Genomic DNA, 15,242 nt, shown 5'->3' with positions numbered 1-15,242 from the left:
TACTGCTGTCTTTCCCCCCACAATTCCCTATTTGTAGGTCTTTACTTTTTCAATTTTATTTCTACCCAAAATTTTCCAGAGTATTATCTTGTGTTACTTTATTCAAAATGAATGGGAAAGAAGAAAGGAGTACCTGTGATTGCGAATGAAACTCTCGGTACAGAAAACAGAGCAAACAGACCTCGTAGATCTCTGGTTCCGACAATGGTAGATTTTCTTCGCATGTACCTAACATATATAAAGATCCAATGCATATAAATATATCATGGTTTTCTCAGAACACATTTTTAATATAGAATTTATGTGATCTTTCGCAACCACGAATACGACTTGTGAACTTTTCATCCAGAAAGCCAAAAAGGTAAAATATACGTGTATGAATGTGTGTGCGGAGAGAGAAAGAGAGTCTACAGCAACGGAGTAAGATGAATGAAAGAAACGACGATTAAAGGGATTGAACTATGCTAGAAGGCCTAAAAGGAATTGAAGACTAATNCCCTTGAGGATGATATGAGAAGAGAGGAACCTTCGCAGGTGACTTCTTCAGGCGGTACGAAAACCTCACTGGCGTTGGGATCTGATGGATACAATAGTCAGGAACCTGCGTTGAGGCCCTTGGAGAGGATATAGCAGTTGTCGGAGACGAAGGTTTTGAGGACGACGGTGATGAAGAGGCCGACGAACAAGGGAGAGGAAATTCTTTCACGGATTTAGGCGGTGAAAGGAACGCTCTGATCTTCAAAGAAGACGGCGAGGCTGCTCTATCGTATTCCTCGATGAGATTCGCTAGGTCCTCATCGGAGGTTATCGATACCAAAGCATCCAAATCCTCTGAAGGCAATTGACAACGAAGACTCACACATGTTCCACACAACTTTTCCAGCTTCAACAACAGTTCTGTAACCAGACACAATTATAAATCTCAATCTAGAAGTTCATACCAAGGCTTAAATCAATCATTCAACCTCAACCTAATAAATTACAACATTCAATCGAAACATTCGCGAAATAAATGCACGGATAATGCAATATAAATTACGAAAAGAGATTAATACTAACCAGAAAAAGGAATGGAACGATCGACGGCGAGGACACGAGTTACACCACCAAGATAACGGAGTTTGCCATCAGGATAACGAGGAAGGATCCTGCCTCCATAACTACAGAGAAACTTGATGGTCGCAGTTCTGTCAGATCTGGCGGCGACGCCGCCGGGACTGTGTGAGGCTCCGACCATTTTCTACTTCGCGTCTTGGATTTGAACCCGAAGTTATCGGTCCAATCTAGATTGAAAGGGAGAGACTAGGAATGTAAAGAAAAGAGACCTGAGAAGAAGATTTGGAGTTGCTTCTCCAAGCCTGGTCTTGGTACGCCTTACCCACTATTTATAGAAATAATTACTCCCGCCAGTGATGGTAAAAGTGTAATTAACTAAAAAGCTATGGGCCGAATATCTTCCGTTCATTTTATTTGGGCTATTATTAAAAAATAATAATAAAAATAAAATTTAAGGTATTTTCAAAATAAAATACAAAATTCAAAAAGTATTTTTATTAATTTAGCATTTAATAGCATTTTTTTAAGTATGGCTGCTTACGTTATAATCTAATTTTTGAATAGAAATTAAACGAAAAGTGAAAATTCGGTTTGAAACTGCGGAAAGGATATTATTTGAAGCGCGGATATGATCCGGTGGAAGGAGATTATGGGCCAGGAAGGGTCGTATTCAAGTCATTTGAGGAAGGCATGGGATTCATTGCCAGTTTGCTGGTGGGCTGCTCGCTGGGATGCCGCCTGGCTCCCTGCCTTACTGCCGTCATCACGTCTTTCTATATAACAGTTTTCAAACACTTTCTTTCCCACCTTTCACTTTTTCCCTTTAATTATAAACTTTTAATTAATTTGAGTAAACCGTGTGTCGTCGTAATAAGCTTGTTGCTTTCTTCTCTCACGATAAGAGCTCGTTCGCCAACTTTGAACTTTCACTCTCTCGTCTATGACGGTTTTCTTCGATGCTAGTAACTACATTGACCCTGTTAAGAATGATGCTCTGATAACATGTTAGATGAACACTGTTAGACGAACACGACTCTCCACAATGGTATGATATTGTCCACTTTGAGCATAAGCTCTCATGGCTTTACTTTGGGTTTCCTCAAAAGGCCTCGTGCCAATGGAGTTAGTATTCCTCACTTATAAACCCATGATCATTCCCTAAATTAGCCGATGTGGGACTTCCATCATCCAACAAACACGACTCTCCACAATGATATGATATTGTCCACTTTATAAACTCTCCACAATGGTTTGTTCTCCTCCCAACCAATGTGAGACAAACTACTGTTTATAAGGGTGTGGAAACCTTCCCTTAGCAGACGCGTTTTAAAGCCTCGAGAGTAAGTCCGAAAGGGAAAGCCCAAAGAGGACAATATCTGCTTGCAGTGGATCTAGGGCATTACAAATGGTATCAGAGCTAGACACTGGATGATGTGTCAGCTTTCTTGCTGTTCCCCGAAGGGGGGTAGACACGAGGCGGTGTGTCAGTAAGGACGCTGGGATTCAAAGGGAGGTGGATTTGGGGGCGGTCCCACATCGATTGGAGGAAGGAAAGAGTGACAGCAAGGACGCTGGACCCCAAATGATATGAACCAAGAGACATCATTCATACAATATACTTCAATGAAGATGTGAAGAAACTGTTGTCAAAATTATCAAAAGAGATTGCAATTCATGTCACATTGAAGAGGAATGAAGTTTGATGGTTATAAATTTTGGGTGGGTTACAATATAGAGTAATTTAGAGTTATTGTATTTTAAGACTTGTTATTTAATTTCGGTTACATTTACATAATGGCTAATTATGGCCATAAAGTAGGAATGTTACAACTCTTGGAATACCTTTAGTAGTTTCATTTTTGAGGCTATATAAAGCCATGTATGTTGTATTTGTAAGGTAGACTTGGAAAATATATAGAAAGAAGCATTTGTGCTTTTCTTTAGCCAATGGCTAAGTTTCTTTGCAATTCTATGTAGTTTAGATTGCATGTAGAATCATTCAAGCTCGACATGATCAATCTTGCTTGTGGAGTGATTCGAATCTCAATCAAGTGTTCTTGCCTTGAGATATTCGATCAACAAGGTAATCCGAATCTTATTCCCCTTGTAGTTGATTCCTTATCTTATCATTTGGTATCAGAGCTTCAGGCTCAAGATCGGATATATGTTTCCTTTGCGTTTCTTTTCAATTTGATTTTTATTTATTTTCATCTTTTTAGTTTTTAATCGACCCAGAGTTCAAAATTCAATCTTTGCTCTATTTAAAATTTTGAGAGGTGAGAATGAGAGCTTCATTTGTGTAAATGAGTGTAAAAAGAGTGGCCTAAAAAAAATCCTTGAGTGTATACACATGAGAGATTGTTGTGAGGGCCTTTGTATTTTCATATCTTATGTTTTGCAGCAAAGTTTCACAAATAGATTCGAGGACGAATCCTCTTGAAGAAGTGGAGAATGATATGAACCAAGAGACATCAATCATACAATATACTTCAATGAAGATGTGAAGAAAAGGTTGTCAAAATTATCAAAAGATGTTTCAATTCATGCTACATTGAAGAAGAATGAAGTTTGATTGTTGTAAATTTTGGGTGGGTTACAATTTAGAGTAATTTAGAGTTATTGTATTTTAAGACTTTTTATTTAATTTCGGTTACATTTACATAATGGCTAATTATGGCCATAAAGTAGGAATGTTACAACTCTTGGAATACCTTTAGTAGTTTCATTTTTGAGGTTATATAAAGCCATGTATGTTGTATTTGTAAGGTAGACTTGGAAAATATATAAAAAGAAGCATTTGTGCTTTTCTTTAGCCAATGGCTAAGTTTCTTTGCAATTCTATGTAGTTTAGATTGCATGTAGAATCATTCAAGCTCGACATGATCAATCTTGCTTGTGGAGTGATTCGAATCTCAAACAAGTGTTTGAGATATTTGATCAACAAGAGTCATTCAAGCTAGACATGATCGATCTTGCTTGTGGAGTGATTCGAATCTCAATCAAGTGTTCTTGCCTTGAGATATTCGATCAACAAGGTAATCCGAATCTTATTCCCCTTGTAGTTGATTCCTTATCTTATCACCAAAGGAGGGTGGATTGTGATGTCTCACATTAGTTGGGGAGGAGAACAAACCATCATTTATAAGGGTGTGGAAACCTTCCCCTAGCAGACGTGTTTCAAAGCCTTGAGGGGAAGCCCGAAAGGGAAAGCCCAAAGAGGACAATATCTGCTAGCGGTGGATCTAAGCCGTTACATGATCATTCCCTAAATTAACAGATGTGGAACTTTCATCCAACAGATCCTTCTTCCGAGGAAAGAAAAGGCTTGTCAAGCAATATGCTTGTGAGTGTAGGATTCTTTGAAAAAACATGGACAAACGAATATTTTCATAGCCAATCGAAATATAATAATACTTATTTTTATTATAATTAAATTATTGAAAATTTGTATAATTCTGATCTAAATTTAATATAAAAGGATTAAATAAAAAGTAAAACAAACAGTATTTTTGGAAATATTGTATATACATATGAGATGTGTATATTGTTACCATATGAATTTGGGAAAAGATGCGTGGTTCAAAGGTGGGGAGCATAAAAGATTTCCTTAACACGTGGCATGGGCCCACAAAGGCAGACGATGTGTAGGAAAGCTGACGCAGCGGTGTGGAGGATGCAACGATGTATGCCGAATCTGGGTTCAAGAATAGGGGTTGGTTTGCGACAGTGGGTTGTCGTTTTGTTGTGAATTTAAAAACGACGTATGAATCACACGTGTCAGTGCCGAATCTGGACGGCCCACATTATTTGTGGAGAAACATAGCGTGAGGTAGATGTACCTAAACTCCCGCTACGATGAATAGCGGTGTTGATTGATTGGTTCGTTAAACTACCATGACTTCGACCTTATCACTTTTATTATTATTATATATATATATATTTTTTTTTATGGATGATATAATAGTTTAACTATTTAAATTTACACTCATATTTGTTTAGCTTTTGACTTTTTTTAATTAATTAATAAATTATTACAAAATAAAATTTATATTTAATAAGTCATTTAATTTTTTTTTATCTAATAAATATTAGATACAAAATTAATTTTTTTAAAAAAATTTGAATAGATACAAATTTGAAAATTTAGATAATAATTTTATTTTTTAAAAAGAAAACTACTGAATGATAGATAAAAAAGAAAGAAATTAAAATTAGAGATTAAATAAATATATCTAAAATTTCAAAAGTTGGAAATTTATTCAGAAATATGTAATATTATTGTTATTTAGTTGTATAACATTAACTCAACTGTTTTGGACCACGTTAGTTGGAGACGGGACCATGATTCAGTTGACCACGCGCCAAAAGAGGACCGTTAGTCATGGGTTACTCCATTACAAAGAGTTAATAATGTCTGAGTTACAATGATAAAATCATGCAACAATTTATCCCTCTAGGCTAAAAGGAAGAAATAAAAAAATTCCACCCTTTAAGAAGGGGCAACTATTCCTAGGACGATAAATCAAACTTTACCGACAACTTTTTACATTTGGATACTTGGATTAATTTACTTACGGTACTTAGTTGACTTTCATAAAAAGTGTCAAATGAATTATGAATTAAATATTTAGGATGATTGAAAATTTTGACTCTAAATTTACGAACCGTTGGTCTGAGCAAGGCCTTCATTTATATATTTTCACTGTGACAGTGGATGATCTAGGTGGTGTCGTGCTTAAGAATGGGTCCATATGTGGGTCGAAGAGAATGAGGACTTTATCAACTCCTTGAGCAGTTGGAAACCCAACCATTGTCCAACTCATTAAATAACATAAATGATAAAAACTCAAGTGAATGAGAGGGGATTGAATCACAAGAATTCAAGACCTCCATTTCTGATCGACTAGATCTGATCACATAATCAAGGAACCAATAAACTTTTGGGACTAGGACAACCCTACGATTTTCTTTTTTTTTCTTAGGGTTCAAAACTAGGATAGAACCGATTGACTCTGACCAATAGTATCGGGAATCAATTTTTTATTTGAATTTGTTCACCCGTGACTTAAAAACAAACCATCTCAATCTGGATAGGATCCAAAGTAAATGGATGAGAAATAGGAGGAGACGAGGGGTGCAGACATTATAAAAACACATGATTTTGCAGACAAGTCATGTTGTTAAAGGATTTATGTGTGGATAGGTCTCCATCGTAGACTGGTGACGGCAAAACCCATAATCCAAAAACTCACACCTGGATGGGTTTGTTTGCAAAATGGGTGGCCTGGTGCTCAGAAATGGGTCCCATTTTAACCATGTCTATAGCCATGGAAAGACATACATTCCCTTCACCCACTTCTCATTTCCTGTTCCTGTGAACAATAAGATGACTCGTGTTGGTTGCTGATAAGATGGGCCGTTCTGTTTTCGCACTGCACCGTTCCACTCCTTGCCCGCCACGCATACCCTACACCAATCATTAAACCAAGAATTTAAATCAAATAAAGTTCAAATTACAAACCAGTCCCTCAATTTTTCCTTATTTCGTTTCTAATTTTTTAAATTTACAAATAAAATTTAAAGTTTACACAAATTTATATTTAATATTTATTAATAGAAATCATTTTCATATTTTTCTTGATTTATATATAATTTTTAATCTTCAAACCTTCACGTAATGGGGATAGTTTATTCTTAGTTTATTCCATTATTTTTTTTTAAAGGAATAGCACAAAACTAAACATATTCTTAAATGAAAATTTAGTTTTAGAATAATATATAAATGGTTAGGAATCACGAGTCTCAACAATGGTATAATATTGTCCACTTTGAGTATAAGCTCTCATAGCTTTGTTTTAGGCTTACCTAAAAGGTCTCGTACCAATAGAAATAGTATTTCTCCCTTATAAATCCATGATCTTTTACTGAATTAACTAACTTAGTACTCACTCCCAATCCTCCTCGACATAAATAAATATAAAATCAATTATTAAATATTAGCTTTGTTTATTTTAAGTCAAATGTATTTTCAAACTTTTTTTTTTCTATTTTTGTAGTAAAAATAAGATAAAATAAAATAAAATCAAACATAGAATTTAATGGAAACATTTTTTAAAAATTATTTTTAGAATAATAGAATTGAAAGCATTATTCTTATATCTGAAAAGGAATCGAATCTTAAATTAATAATGAAGTTGATGAATGATTCCTCGCAATAGTTGTGGTGTAATGATGAATAAAATAAAGGGAGACCGAACCGAACCCGTTAATTTTATTCTTCATAAATAAAAATAGTCCAATTCTTCTAGTCCTAATAAAGTGGACCGAACCCGATGATGTGGCGAAATCTTATTGGTTGTCTCTAAAGGACCCCACCTTAATAATACGCCAGCTCATCCGCTCATGTGGTGTTGGTAAAGTGGCGGGCCAGGTAGGCCTCCGCCGTAACCGACTATGAGAATTGTTCTTTGGACATTGAACAAGATGCTGAAAGATCGAAAGGGATGCAACTGCCGCGTTGATTTTGCTATTTTCAAAAATATTACATTCATAATTATTTTTATTTTCAGAAATAATAAATAATAAAAAAAAAGTTGATAATGCTTATAAAATGACAGCTGTCGGATTTGTTTGACAAATTGAATTTGGACATATAATATCAATCTCTGGTGTACAAAAATAAAGTCTGTTTTTATTTCATAATTATATTTTTTAAAAATAAGTAGGAAATTTTGATCCAATTTTTAAAATAAAAATTTGAAAATAAAGATTTTGTATTTTTTAATGGTAAATTAATATTAAAAAAAATACTCACAAATTTTTAAAAGTCTACAAAAATACTCTTTTAAAAAAATTATAAGGCTATAAAATAATGATGTCGGATTCTCAATAACTGGGCTTTAGAGTCGAAGCTGTTCAGATCCGTAGTTAAAAGCCCAATATTCCAGTTGGAAGAGATGCATGTGCTCACGTTTTTTGAGAAAACAATTGGAATTGACTTATAAGTACAGATATAATAGGTCAGTTTTATGGATAACCAAAACTCCCAAAGGACATTTTTGTAAATACGGTATAAATACCCCAGATCGAATATTTAGAGAGCCTATAACGATTAAAAAATAAATAATAAATAAATATTATAAAAAAAAAGTAAAAAGAAAAGAAAAGGGGCATGCACGTCGTGAAAGCAAATGTTCAGAGTCACAACCATACTATGAAGAGAGTAGGTTGTGATACTCATGCTGCATTGAGAGACCTTGATTTTGAGTATAGGAAAGGTCGAGCCAAACTATTTGGTCTAGTGTAGAGTCAAGTCGATTGTGTTATAGATTATTGAAGAAGCATGTGCAAGTGGTGTTTGTGGTCGAATAAATTTGGATTCTGCACAAATTATGTTTGGTGGTCGAAAATAAACCTCATTTAAAATTCGACGAAGCCGCAAAATCAGACAAATAGTGAGTATGGAGCTTGAATTCCTCAAAATTAATCGTGAGCAAATTAAGATCACGACGTCGCACAATTGAAAAAGAGATAAAAAAAGTTGTCAAATTCGAGGCGCGGTTTCATGTGTTCCAAACTTGTGGAAGATAAAGACCTTAACTACTGAATTGTCACGGTCGGACATAGAATTGGAAATCACGGGACCATAGGGCGATCTCAAAGTAGAAGGGCATTAGATGTTGGGCTGGGCTTTCAAATAATCTCCACAAATGGGCTTTCGAAGTTTGTCCAGCTCCTAGTTGAAAGCCCAAAAGCCCAGCTAGTTAATTTATGTTATACTTGAACGAGCAAATGGCACGTGCTTCGCATGTTCTTTTCGTTTTAAATATTTTAGGACATTTTAACCAATCCAAAAATAAACTGAAAACAAATATTGCTTCAATTTCTATTTCATTTTTTATTTATTAAATGAGACCGTGGATGTAAATTTAAATAATTTATAACTTTTAATAATCATTTACTATGAATTTGAAATATTTCACTTTTTATGGAAACTCATTGATACATGGGGGAGGGAGAGATGTCATGGAGACTAGAGAAGCTTTTTCCATTCTATTCCGAACTCCTATTTCTTTATATATTTCATAAAATTTTCTTTTCATTTTTGCAATGGTTTATATGGATATTTCGAGAAATTCATGGAGATTGAGTTCCTCCTGTATTTATATATTAGACCTGTTTTCTAGGAGGATAGGCTACCATTTAATTAGGATGTCCACTTAATGCTCCAACCACTAAATTAATTAATGGGTAGTTATTTTTCCTATTCTTAGAGTTGCTAATTTTATTAGCGTGTTTGTAAGCCTATAAAATGATTTGTTTGATAATGTAATTGATTTGAGAGGTTTAGTATTTTTGATAATGTAATTGATTTGAGAGGTTTAGTTATTTTTTGAATGGTAGTCCTTTCATCCTACTAAAATGTTACACAAATGGTGTACTGTGTTAAAAGGTTTAAGAGAGAGGAGTTACAGAGAAAGGATCGGAGGTACTTTGGGAGGGAGTCCCACATTGGCTTAGGGAATGATCATGGGTTTATAAGCGAAATAGTATCTCCATGAGGCCTTTTAGAGCCAGATCATGGCTTTATAAGTGAAATAGTATTTCCATTGGCATGAGGTTTTTTGGAGACATGTGAGCATGATAATATCATACCATTATAGGAAGTATGATTCCTAACTATATATATATATATAGAAAAAAATCATATTAAATCAACACATTTTTGCTTCTCCAGTACAAAACTTTGGGCCGTGGCAACAACACTAAATAGTTTCTGTAACACATTAACTTCAAATTGTGTGTTGGAAGCTCACAATCAGGATGGGACCCTGTTCCTTTCCTTCCTCTTCTCCTCCTCCACTAAATTCCATTCTCAACATTCCTTCTGGATAATTCCTCCACCCCCTTCCCCCTTCCCCCAAACCCACGCTCTCCTCCCTCATCCGCCATGTCTCTCGCCCATTGCCTCTTCTCATCTTCCCCAAACATTGCCAAATCCGACCCCTTCTCCCCCTCTAGCCCCCACGCTGCCATCCCCAAGCACCGCCCATCTTCACTCTCCCTCCAAAATCACCTTCCCAATACGCATTCCTACCTCTCCCACAAGCCCCACCAATTTTCCCCCTTCTCTAAATTCAAGCACCCTTTTGCTGGGATTTCCTCCTTTGCTGAAGCTGGGGGCGAAGGGAAACAGGAAGTGCTTCAATTTAGCCAAAACCATGAACACGAGAAGGCCAGTGGGGAGGAGGCGGAGGAGGAATTACAAGGGATGGCTCAGGCCTTCCATATTTCTTCAACAACTGCCACTGCTATTATTGCATGTATTGCACTTTCGGCTCTTAGTTTTCCGCTTTTCATGAAGTCTTTGGGGCAGGGGTTGGCCTTGAAGACCAAGATACTGTCGTATGCTACTCTGTTGTTTGGGTTTTATATGGCTTGGAATATAGGTGCCAATGATGTGGCTAATGCCATGGGGACCTCTGTCGGCTCTGGTGCATTGACGCTTCGGCAGGCTGTGGTTACGGCGGCGGTTTTGGAATTCTCAGGGGCTTTACTGATGGGTACCCATGTGACTAGTACAATGCAGAATGGGATTCTTGTGGCGGGTGTGTTCCAGGGGAAGGATATGCTGTACTTTGCTGGCTTGCTTTCTTCTTTGGCTGCTGCTGGTTCTTGGTTGCAGGTACCTATGTTTTAGGATTTTAGTGGCGTTTTTTAATGTAGATATTATAAGAATAAATTACTTAGCCTTTACAAGTCCACCCTGCCAATGTTTAGATCCCAAGAAATACAAAGCACAAAATGCATTCTACATAGTGTCTTGAATAAAGAGTACGAGTGTTTTCCACAAAGTTGACAAAAGAAATTCTAACTTGACTCGTTGATCTTGAATATTGGTGCGAAGATTGCATCGTATTATGGATGGCCCGTCTCGACGACGCATTGTATAGTGGGATCAATGGTTGGGTTCGGGCTTGTTTATGGAGGAGCTGGTGCTGTCTTCTGGGGCTCACTGGCGAGAGTGGCTTCTTCATGGGTGATTTCTCCATTAATTGGAGCTCTGGTTTCATTCCTTGTCTACAAGTGCATTCGTAGGGTATGTTCCTGCTCACTGCCATTTGAGTCAGGCAAGCTTCTTGCCTTGATTTTGTATCTATCATTCATGAAATTCAAATGCTAAAAGCCACAATTAATTGGAAGTTCGTTTCAGTTTGTGTACAGTGCAAAGAATCCAGGACAGGCAGCTGCTGCAGCTGCACCGATACTCGTATTCCTCGGCGTAATCGGGATATCATTTGTATCATTTCCTTTAAGTAAGAATCCCAAATGGGCTGCAGCGCAAGCCGTTGCCTGTGGAACACTAGGAGCATTCCTGGTTGACAAGATCATTCAGGGACAACTTGGCCATCTACTCAACAAAGCCGCTTTGTCTTCGGAAAACACCGACGAAAGTACGAGTAAAAACATCGGGTTCCTTGATGATATTGCAGGTCCAAAGGGAACTCAGTTGGAGATAGTTTATGGAGTGTTTGGATATATGCAGGTTCTTTCAGCTTGTTTCATGTCATTTGCTCACGGTGGAAACGACGTGTCCAACGCGATCGGTCCGTTGGCTGCTGCATTATCCATACTTCAGGGCAGCATCGGTGGGGCGGAGATTGTGATTCCAATTGATGTCCTTGCTTGGGGAGGATTTGGGATTGTAGCTGGGTTGATGATATGGGGGTATAGAGTGATAGCAACAATTGGGAAGAAGATTACAGAACTGACACCAACGAGAGGATTTGCAGCAGAGTTTGCTGCTGCTTCGGTGGTTCTCATTGCATCAAAACTTGGATTGCCAATCTCAGCGACGCATACATTGGTTGGTGCAGTCATGGGGGTGGGCTTTGCAAGGGGACTCAACAGTGTTAGAGCCGAGACTGTAAGAGAGATAGTTCTTTCATGGGCTGTGACAATTCCTGTTGGGGCTTTCCTCTCAGTTGTGTATACATGGATCTTGACCAAGCTTTTGTCATATATTTTATGAGCCATGTATGCCATTTGGAACAATTTGGAGTCGCTGTTTATAAAGCATCAAGCAAGGGAGTAACTGGTTGCTTGTCTTCAGCCATTTCTTCCTTGCTATTTGGATCCATGCAGAAGAGTTCTGTGCTTCTGCTGATCGAACTAAGAGAAATGAATTTTGTGTTATTCTTGCAATGTAACTTTCAATATATCAAATAGCCATACTCACACTTACTAGTACTAACCTTTTGATCCTTCACTCTTTCGAGTAGAAAGATATGTACGAAATGTTTCATGATGAAGCAGCCAGCAACTGATCACGAGTATGTAAGCCTAATTCGGAATGGAAATAAAATCAAGAAGAAAAATAGTTCCAATGGAAATAAAATCAAGAAGAAAAATAGTTCCAAGATCCGTGAACGCAAAGATGGCTTTGATTGATCATAATCATTCACAGGTATTGAGTAATTCAAAATTAAAAACTATTTTAAAAGCACAAAACGGAACACTAAAATGGTTAAAAACATGTTTCGAAGTGATTTAGAACACGTAAAAAGGATTTTAATCACTTTCAAATTGCTCCCCAATAGTTCTGATTTGGCTACGAACCTAGTTTCGAGCCGCCCTTTTAGCAGCTAAGGGAACTCAGAAGATGTAAAAAACACAGGCAGACGGAAGGGCTACAAAAAGATTTAATAACTCGAATACATACAACACCAAAAGTTCAAACCTCGAGTTAAATTTCTTTTCCCATCATACATACACTTTTTGCACCCTATTCCTAATTTGGGTAACCAACCATTAGAAAATCAAAACACCTTCTGAGGTTTTCCCTTCAAGTCCACGATCATCATACACCGATGGAAACAGTAACCAATATCTTCTACATTTAAAGCAACAGCTCATATAGACCAGAATGTAGTATCGCCAGTTCAAACGGACAGCATCAATTCATATGTTCATGGCCCTTAAGAGTATCACAACCACCTAGTAAAGCCATTGAAACAGACTTCTGTGCATTGCCCATCTCTTCGAATTCCGATACAATCCGCAGCTTATGGATCTTTTCCGAGGAGTCCAGATTCAGGTATTGAAATTAAGATTCCGAGTCTTCAAACCAATACAATTAGTTAGGAATTCTTAATCATTTGACAGTCATCTGCGCCGTCTAGCAGGGGAACGAGATCTTGACCTCCTTGCCCTGTACGATATGTTTAGTTAGGCCTAAAGAACAATTGATAACAAAAAATCTGAAGCATCCATTGGAGCAGCTTACTGTTATGAGGATGAGTGTGCATATGTCCTTAGATCACATGCACAATCTTAATCTATGAGATATTGCGGCATACCTGGTGGTTTCAAGAGAAGAGAGGGGAGAATGCTTGCGCTGAGAGTGCTTGCTATGTGGTGACCGCGATACTTGTCTAGAAATGAAAGCATCCATTATACTGATTTGGTGAGTTAAACATGCAAAAAGCTTAGAAGAGAGCTGCTCAGCCCTCCGTGCAGTGTAATACTTAACAAGAAACTATTTGTTAGCATACACCATAAAAGATATCCTCAATCCATGTGAAGGACAAGAGAATGGATTGGGCAATCCGCAAGAAAAGAAACGGAGTAATAATTTACAGGATTCCTTTCAACTCCTGCAGTAAATGATAAACTCGAAAACAGGGCAGTGATGATGCCCATATCTTCCAATTTCCAAGAGATGTATTCTACTAACTTCTTACATGATCGTTATAATCTTCACTTTTGATCATAATGATCAAACCACCAAGCATAATCACGACGTATATTATGGAATAATAATCACGACATAATCACCACCAGCAATATATCGGAAAGAAAATAACACAGTCAAACCTTCCTGGAATGTCAAAGATGCAAAAGTGAATTAGAGATTCAGGATTACAATACCTTCTCTTAGACCTGACCGGAGATGGGGACTTCTCTCGTTTTCTTGAATTCACCTTCCTGCACAAAGGAACGATGATGAAATCCCATGTAACTTTTTCGAATGGGGAAAAGAATAGGAACGCCTATAAGAAATACCTTTTAGAATCATCTGAGTCATCACTTGAAGTATGACCAACTGCTTTGTCTTTATTTCTGTCCCTACTGCTCTTGTGCCTACTTGAGTCACTTGAGATTTTCTGTCTCGTTCTGCCTTCCTCATCTTTTGTGTACTCCCTTTTCCTTTCAGTACCATCTTTAGTGCCAGCCCTGAGAAGCTTGTCTTCTCTCCTTTCCTCCTTTTTATGATGCGTAGACCTGTGTCTAGAGTCTGAATCCTTACCTTTCTCGCCAGACTTAACACCTTGGTCCTTCAACGATTCCTTTTGGACATTCTGATCATCTAACTCTTCCTTCTTCAGGTGCCTGGTATCTTGCCTCCCACGAATCTCATCTGCTTTTTCGTTTGTCCAAGTTTTTACCTCCCCTTCTTCTTTAACACGTTCTTTCAATGAAGAACCCCTCATACTCTCCTGCTTACCACTTCTATGTGGTTTTATTTTAGTTTCCCCATCTTGCGAATCTTTAGATCCTTTTTTACCGTTCACATTCTTTCCATGCTGTTCAGATACTATGCCTGGAGTATCATTTGTCCCAGAGGCAGTTCCATCACCAAGTTTTGTTTCTTTATCTTTACCTTTAGAGCTTGGCTTCAATGAATGTTCTTGACCTCTTTCTTCATCCACCCAATCACCATTCATCTTATTCAAGCCTGTTTTTTTACTCATTTCATTAACTGAATTGGTTGAAACATTATTGATGTCATTTCCTATAACATTTCCTTGAGTGCTAGCATCTCTAACTGCATCTTGCACATTTGAACTCTGAATTTCACCATCTCTATCATCACTTTTGTCATCATCAGAAGCATAATTTCCAAGGCCAAGTAAATCTCCAGGTGAGCTGGAATCTGACATTTCACTAGTATTACCATTATCAGGTTCCTGAACTTTGACTGGAATCAAAATCTTGGCAGAAGTTTTGGGAGTAGAAACTGGCAAGGTAGATGAAGAGACATTTTGATTTGAAGTAACTATATTGAGCTTGGCTGAATGGAAAAGGAAAAAAAGTGTTGTGAGAGATAGAAGAGAAAAGCAGAACTTCTAGTTTACTTCTGCCTGCAAGTGCACAGATTTTTTTTTTTAGTTTTCCTTTTTTTT

General features: G+C 37.3%; 3 protein-coding genes across 4 annotated transcripts in view; 1 reads left to right on the top strand and 2 right to left on the bottom strand.

The window, feature by feature from the left end:
• LOC111805002 overlaps window positions 1–1,380 on the bottom strand; it is a 19,768-nt gene extending 18,388 nt beyond the window's left edge. Inside the window, exons 1-2 of one of the 2 annotated variants that reach the window (XM_023689868.1) lie at window positions 1,060–1,380; window positions 527–897 (exon numbers count right to left, since the gene is read on the bottom strand). In XM_023689868.1, coding sequence (XP_023545636.1) covers window positions 527–897; window positions 1,060–1,237 — 549 coding nt within the window. In that variant the 5' untranslated portion in view covers window positions 1,238–1,380. Of the gene's footprint in view, window positions 1–498; window positions 898–1,059 lie in introns of both variants that reach the window. The other variant, XM_023689860.1, reaches the window with a different exon arrangement.
• An 8,626-nt stretch (window positions 1,381–10,006) lies between these two features.
• LOC111778881 (inorganic phosphate transporter 2-1, chloroplastic-like) lies at window positions 10,007–12,306 on the top strand. Its single transcript, XM_023658884.1, has 3 exons — window positions 10,007–10,741; window positions 10,964–11,155; window positions 11,270–12,306. Exons 1-3 carry the CDS (start codon window positions 10,007–10,009, stop codon window positions 12,086–12,088), a joined length of 1,746 nt encoding a protein of 581 aa, XP_023514652.1. The 3' UTR covers window positions 12,089–12,306.
• A 434-nt stretch (window positions 12,307–12,740) lies between these two features.
• The window catches only part of LOC111778873, a 7,544-nt gene continuing 5,042 nt past the window's right edge, over window positions 12,741–15,242 (bottom strand). The window contains exons 9-12 of the mRNA XM_023658874.1: window positions 14,122–15,130; window positions 13,987–14,043; window positions 13,416–13,490; window positions 12,741–13,267 (exon numbers count right to left, since the gene is read on the bottom strand). Of these exons, the coding sequence (XP_023514642.1) occupies window positions 13,222–13,267; window positions 13,416–13,490; window positions 13,987–14,043; window positions 14,122–15,130 (1,187 nt within the window). The 3' untranslated portion in view covers window positions 12,741–13,221. The remainder of the gene's footprint in view (window positions 13,268–13,415; window positions 13,491–13,986; window positions 14,044–14,121; window positions 15,131–15,242) is intronic.

Source organism: Cucurbita pepo, chromosome LG01 (genome assembly GCF_002806865.2).
Source record: "Cucurbita pepo subsp. pepo cultivar mu-cu-16 chromosome LG01, ASM280686v2, whole genome shotgun sequence".
In the NCBI taxonomy this organism is placed as follows: domain Eukaryota; kingdom Viridiplantae; phylum Streptophyta; class Magnoliopsida; order Cucurbitales; family Cucurbitaceae; genus Cucurbita; species Cucurbita pepo.
Note: the sequence above shows the minus strand (reverse complement) of the source record. Positions and strands in the feature narration are given on the sequence as shown.

What these genes read in the sequence shown, in the direction of transcription:
- LOC111778881 (XM_023658884.1), top strand. Translation starts at nt 10,007, where the DNA reads ATGTCTCTCGCCCATTGCCTCTTCTCATCTTCCCCAAACATTGCCAAA. An exon ending in CTGCTGGTTCTTGGTTGCAG is followed by an intron (nt 10,742 to 10,963) that starts GTACCTATGTTT and finishes ATTGGTGCGAAG; the next exon opens with ATTGCATCGTATTATGGATG. An exon ending in TCTACAAGTGCATTCGTAGG is followed by an intron (nt 11,156 to 11,269) that starts GTATGTTCCTGC and finishes AGTTCGTTTCAG; the next exon opens with TTTGTGTACAGTGCAAAGAA.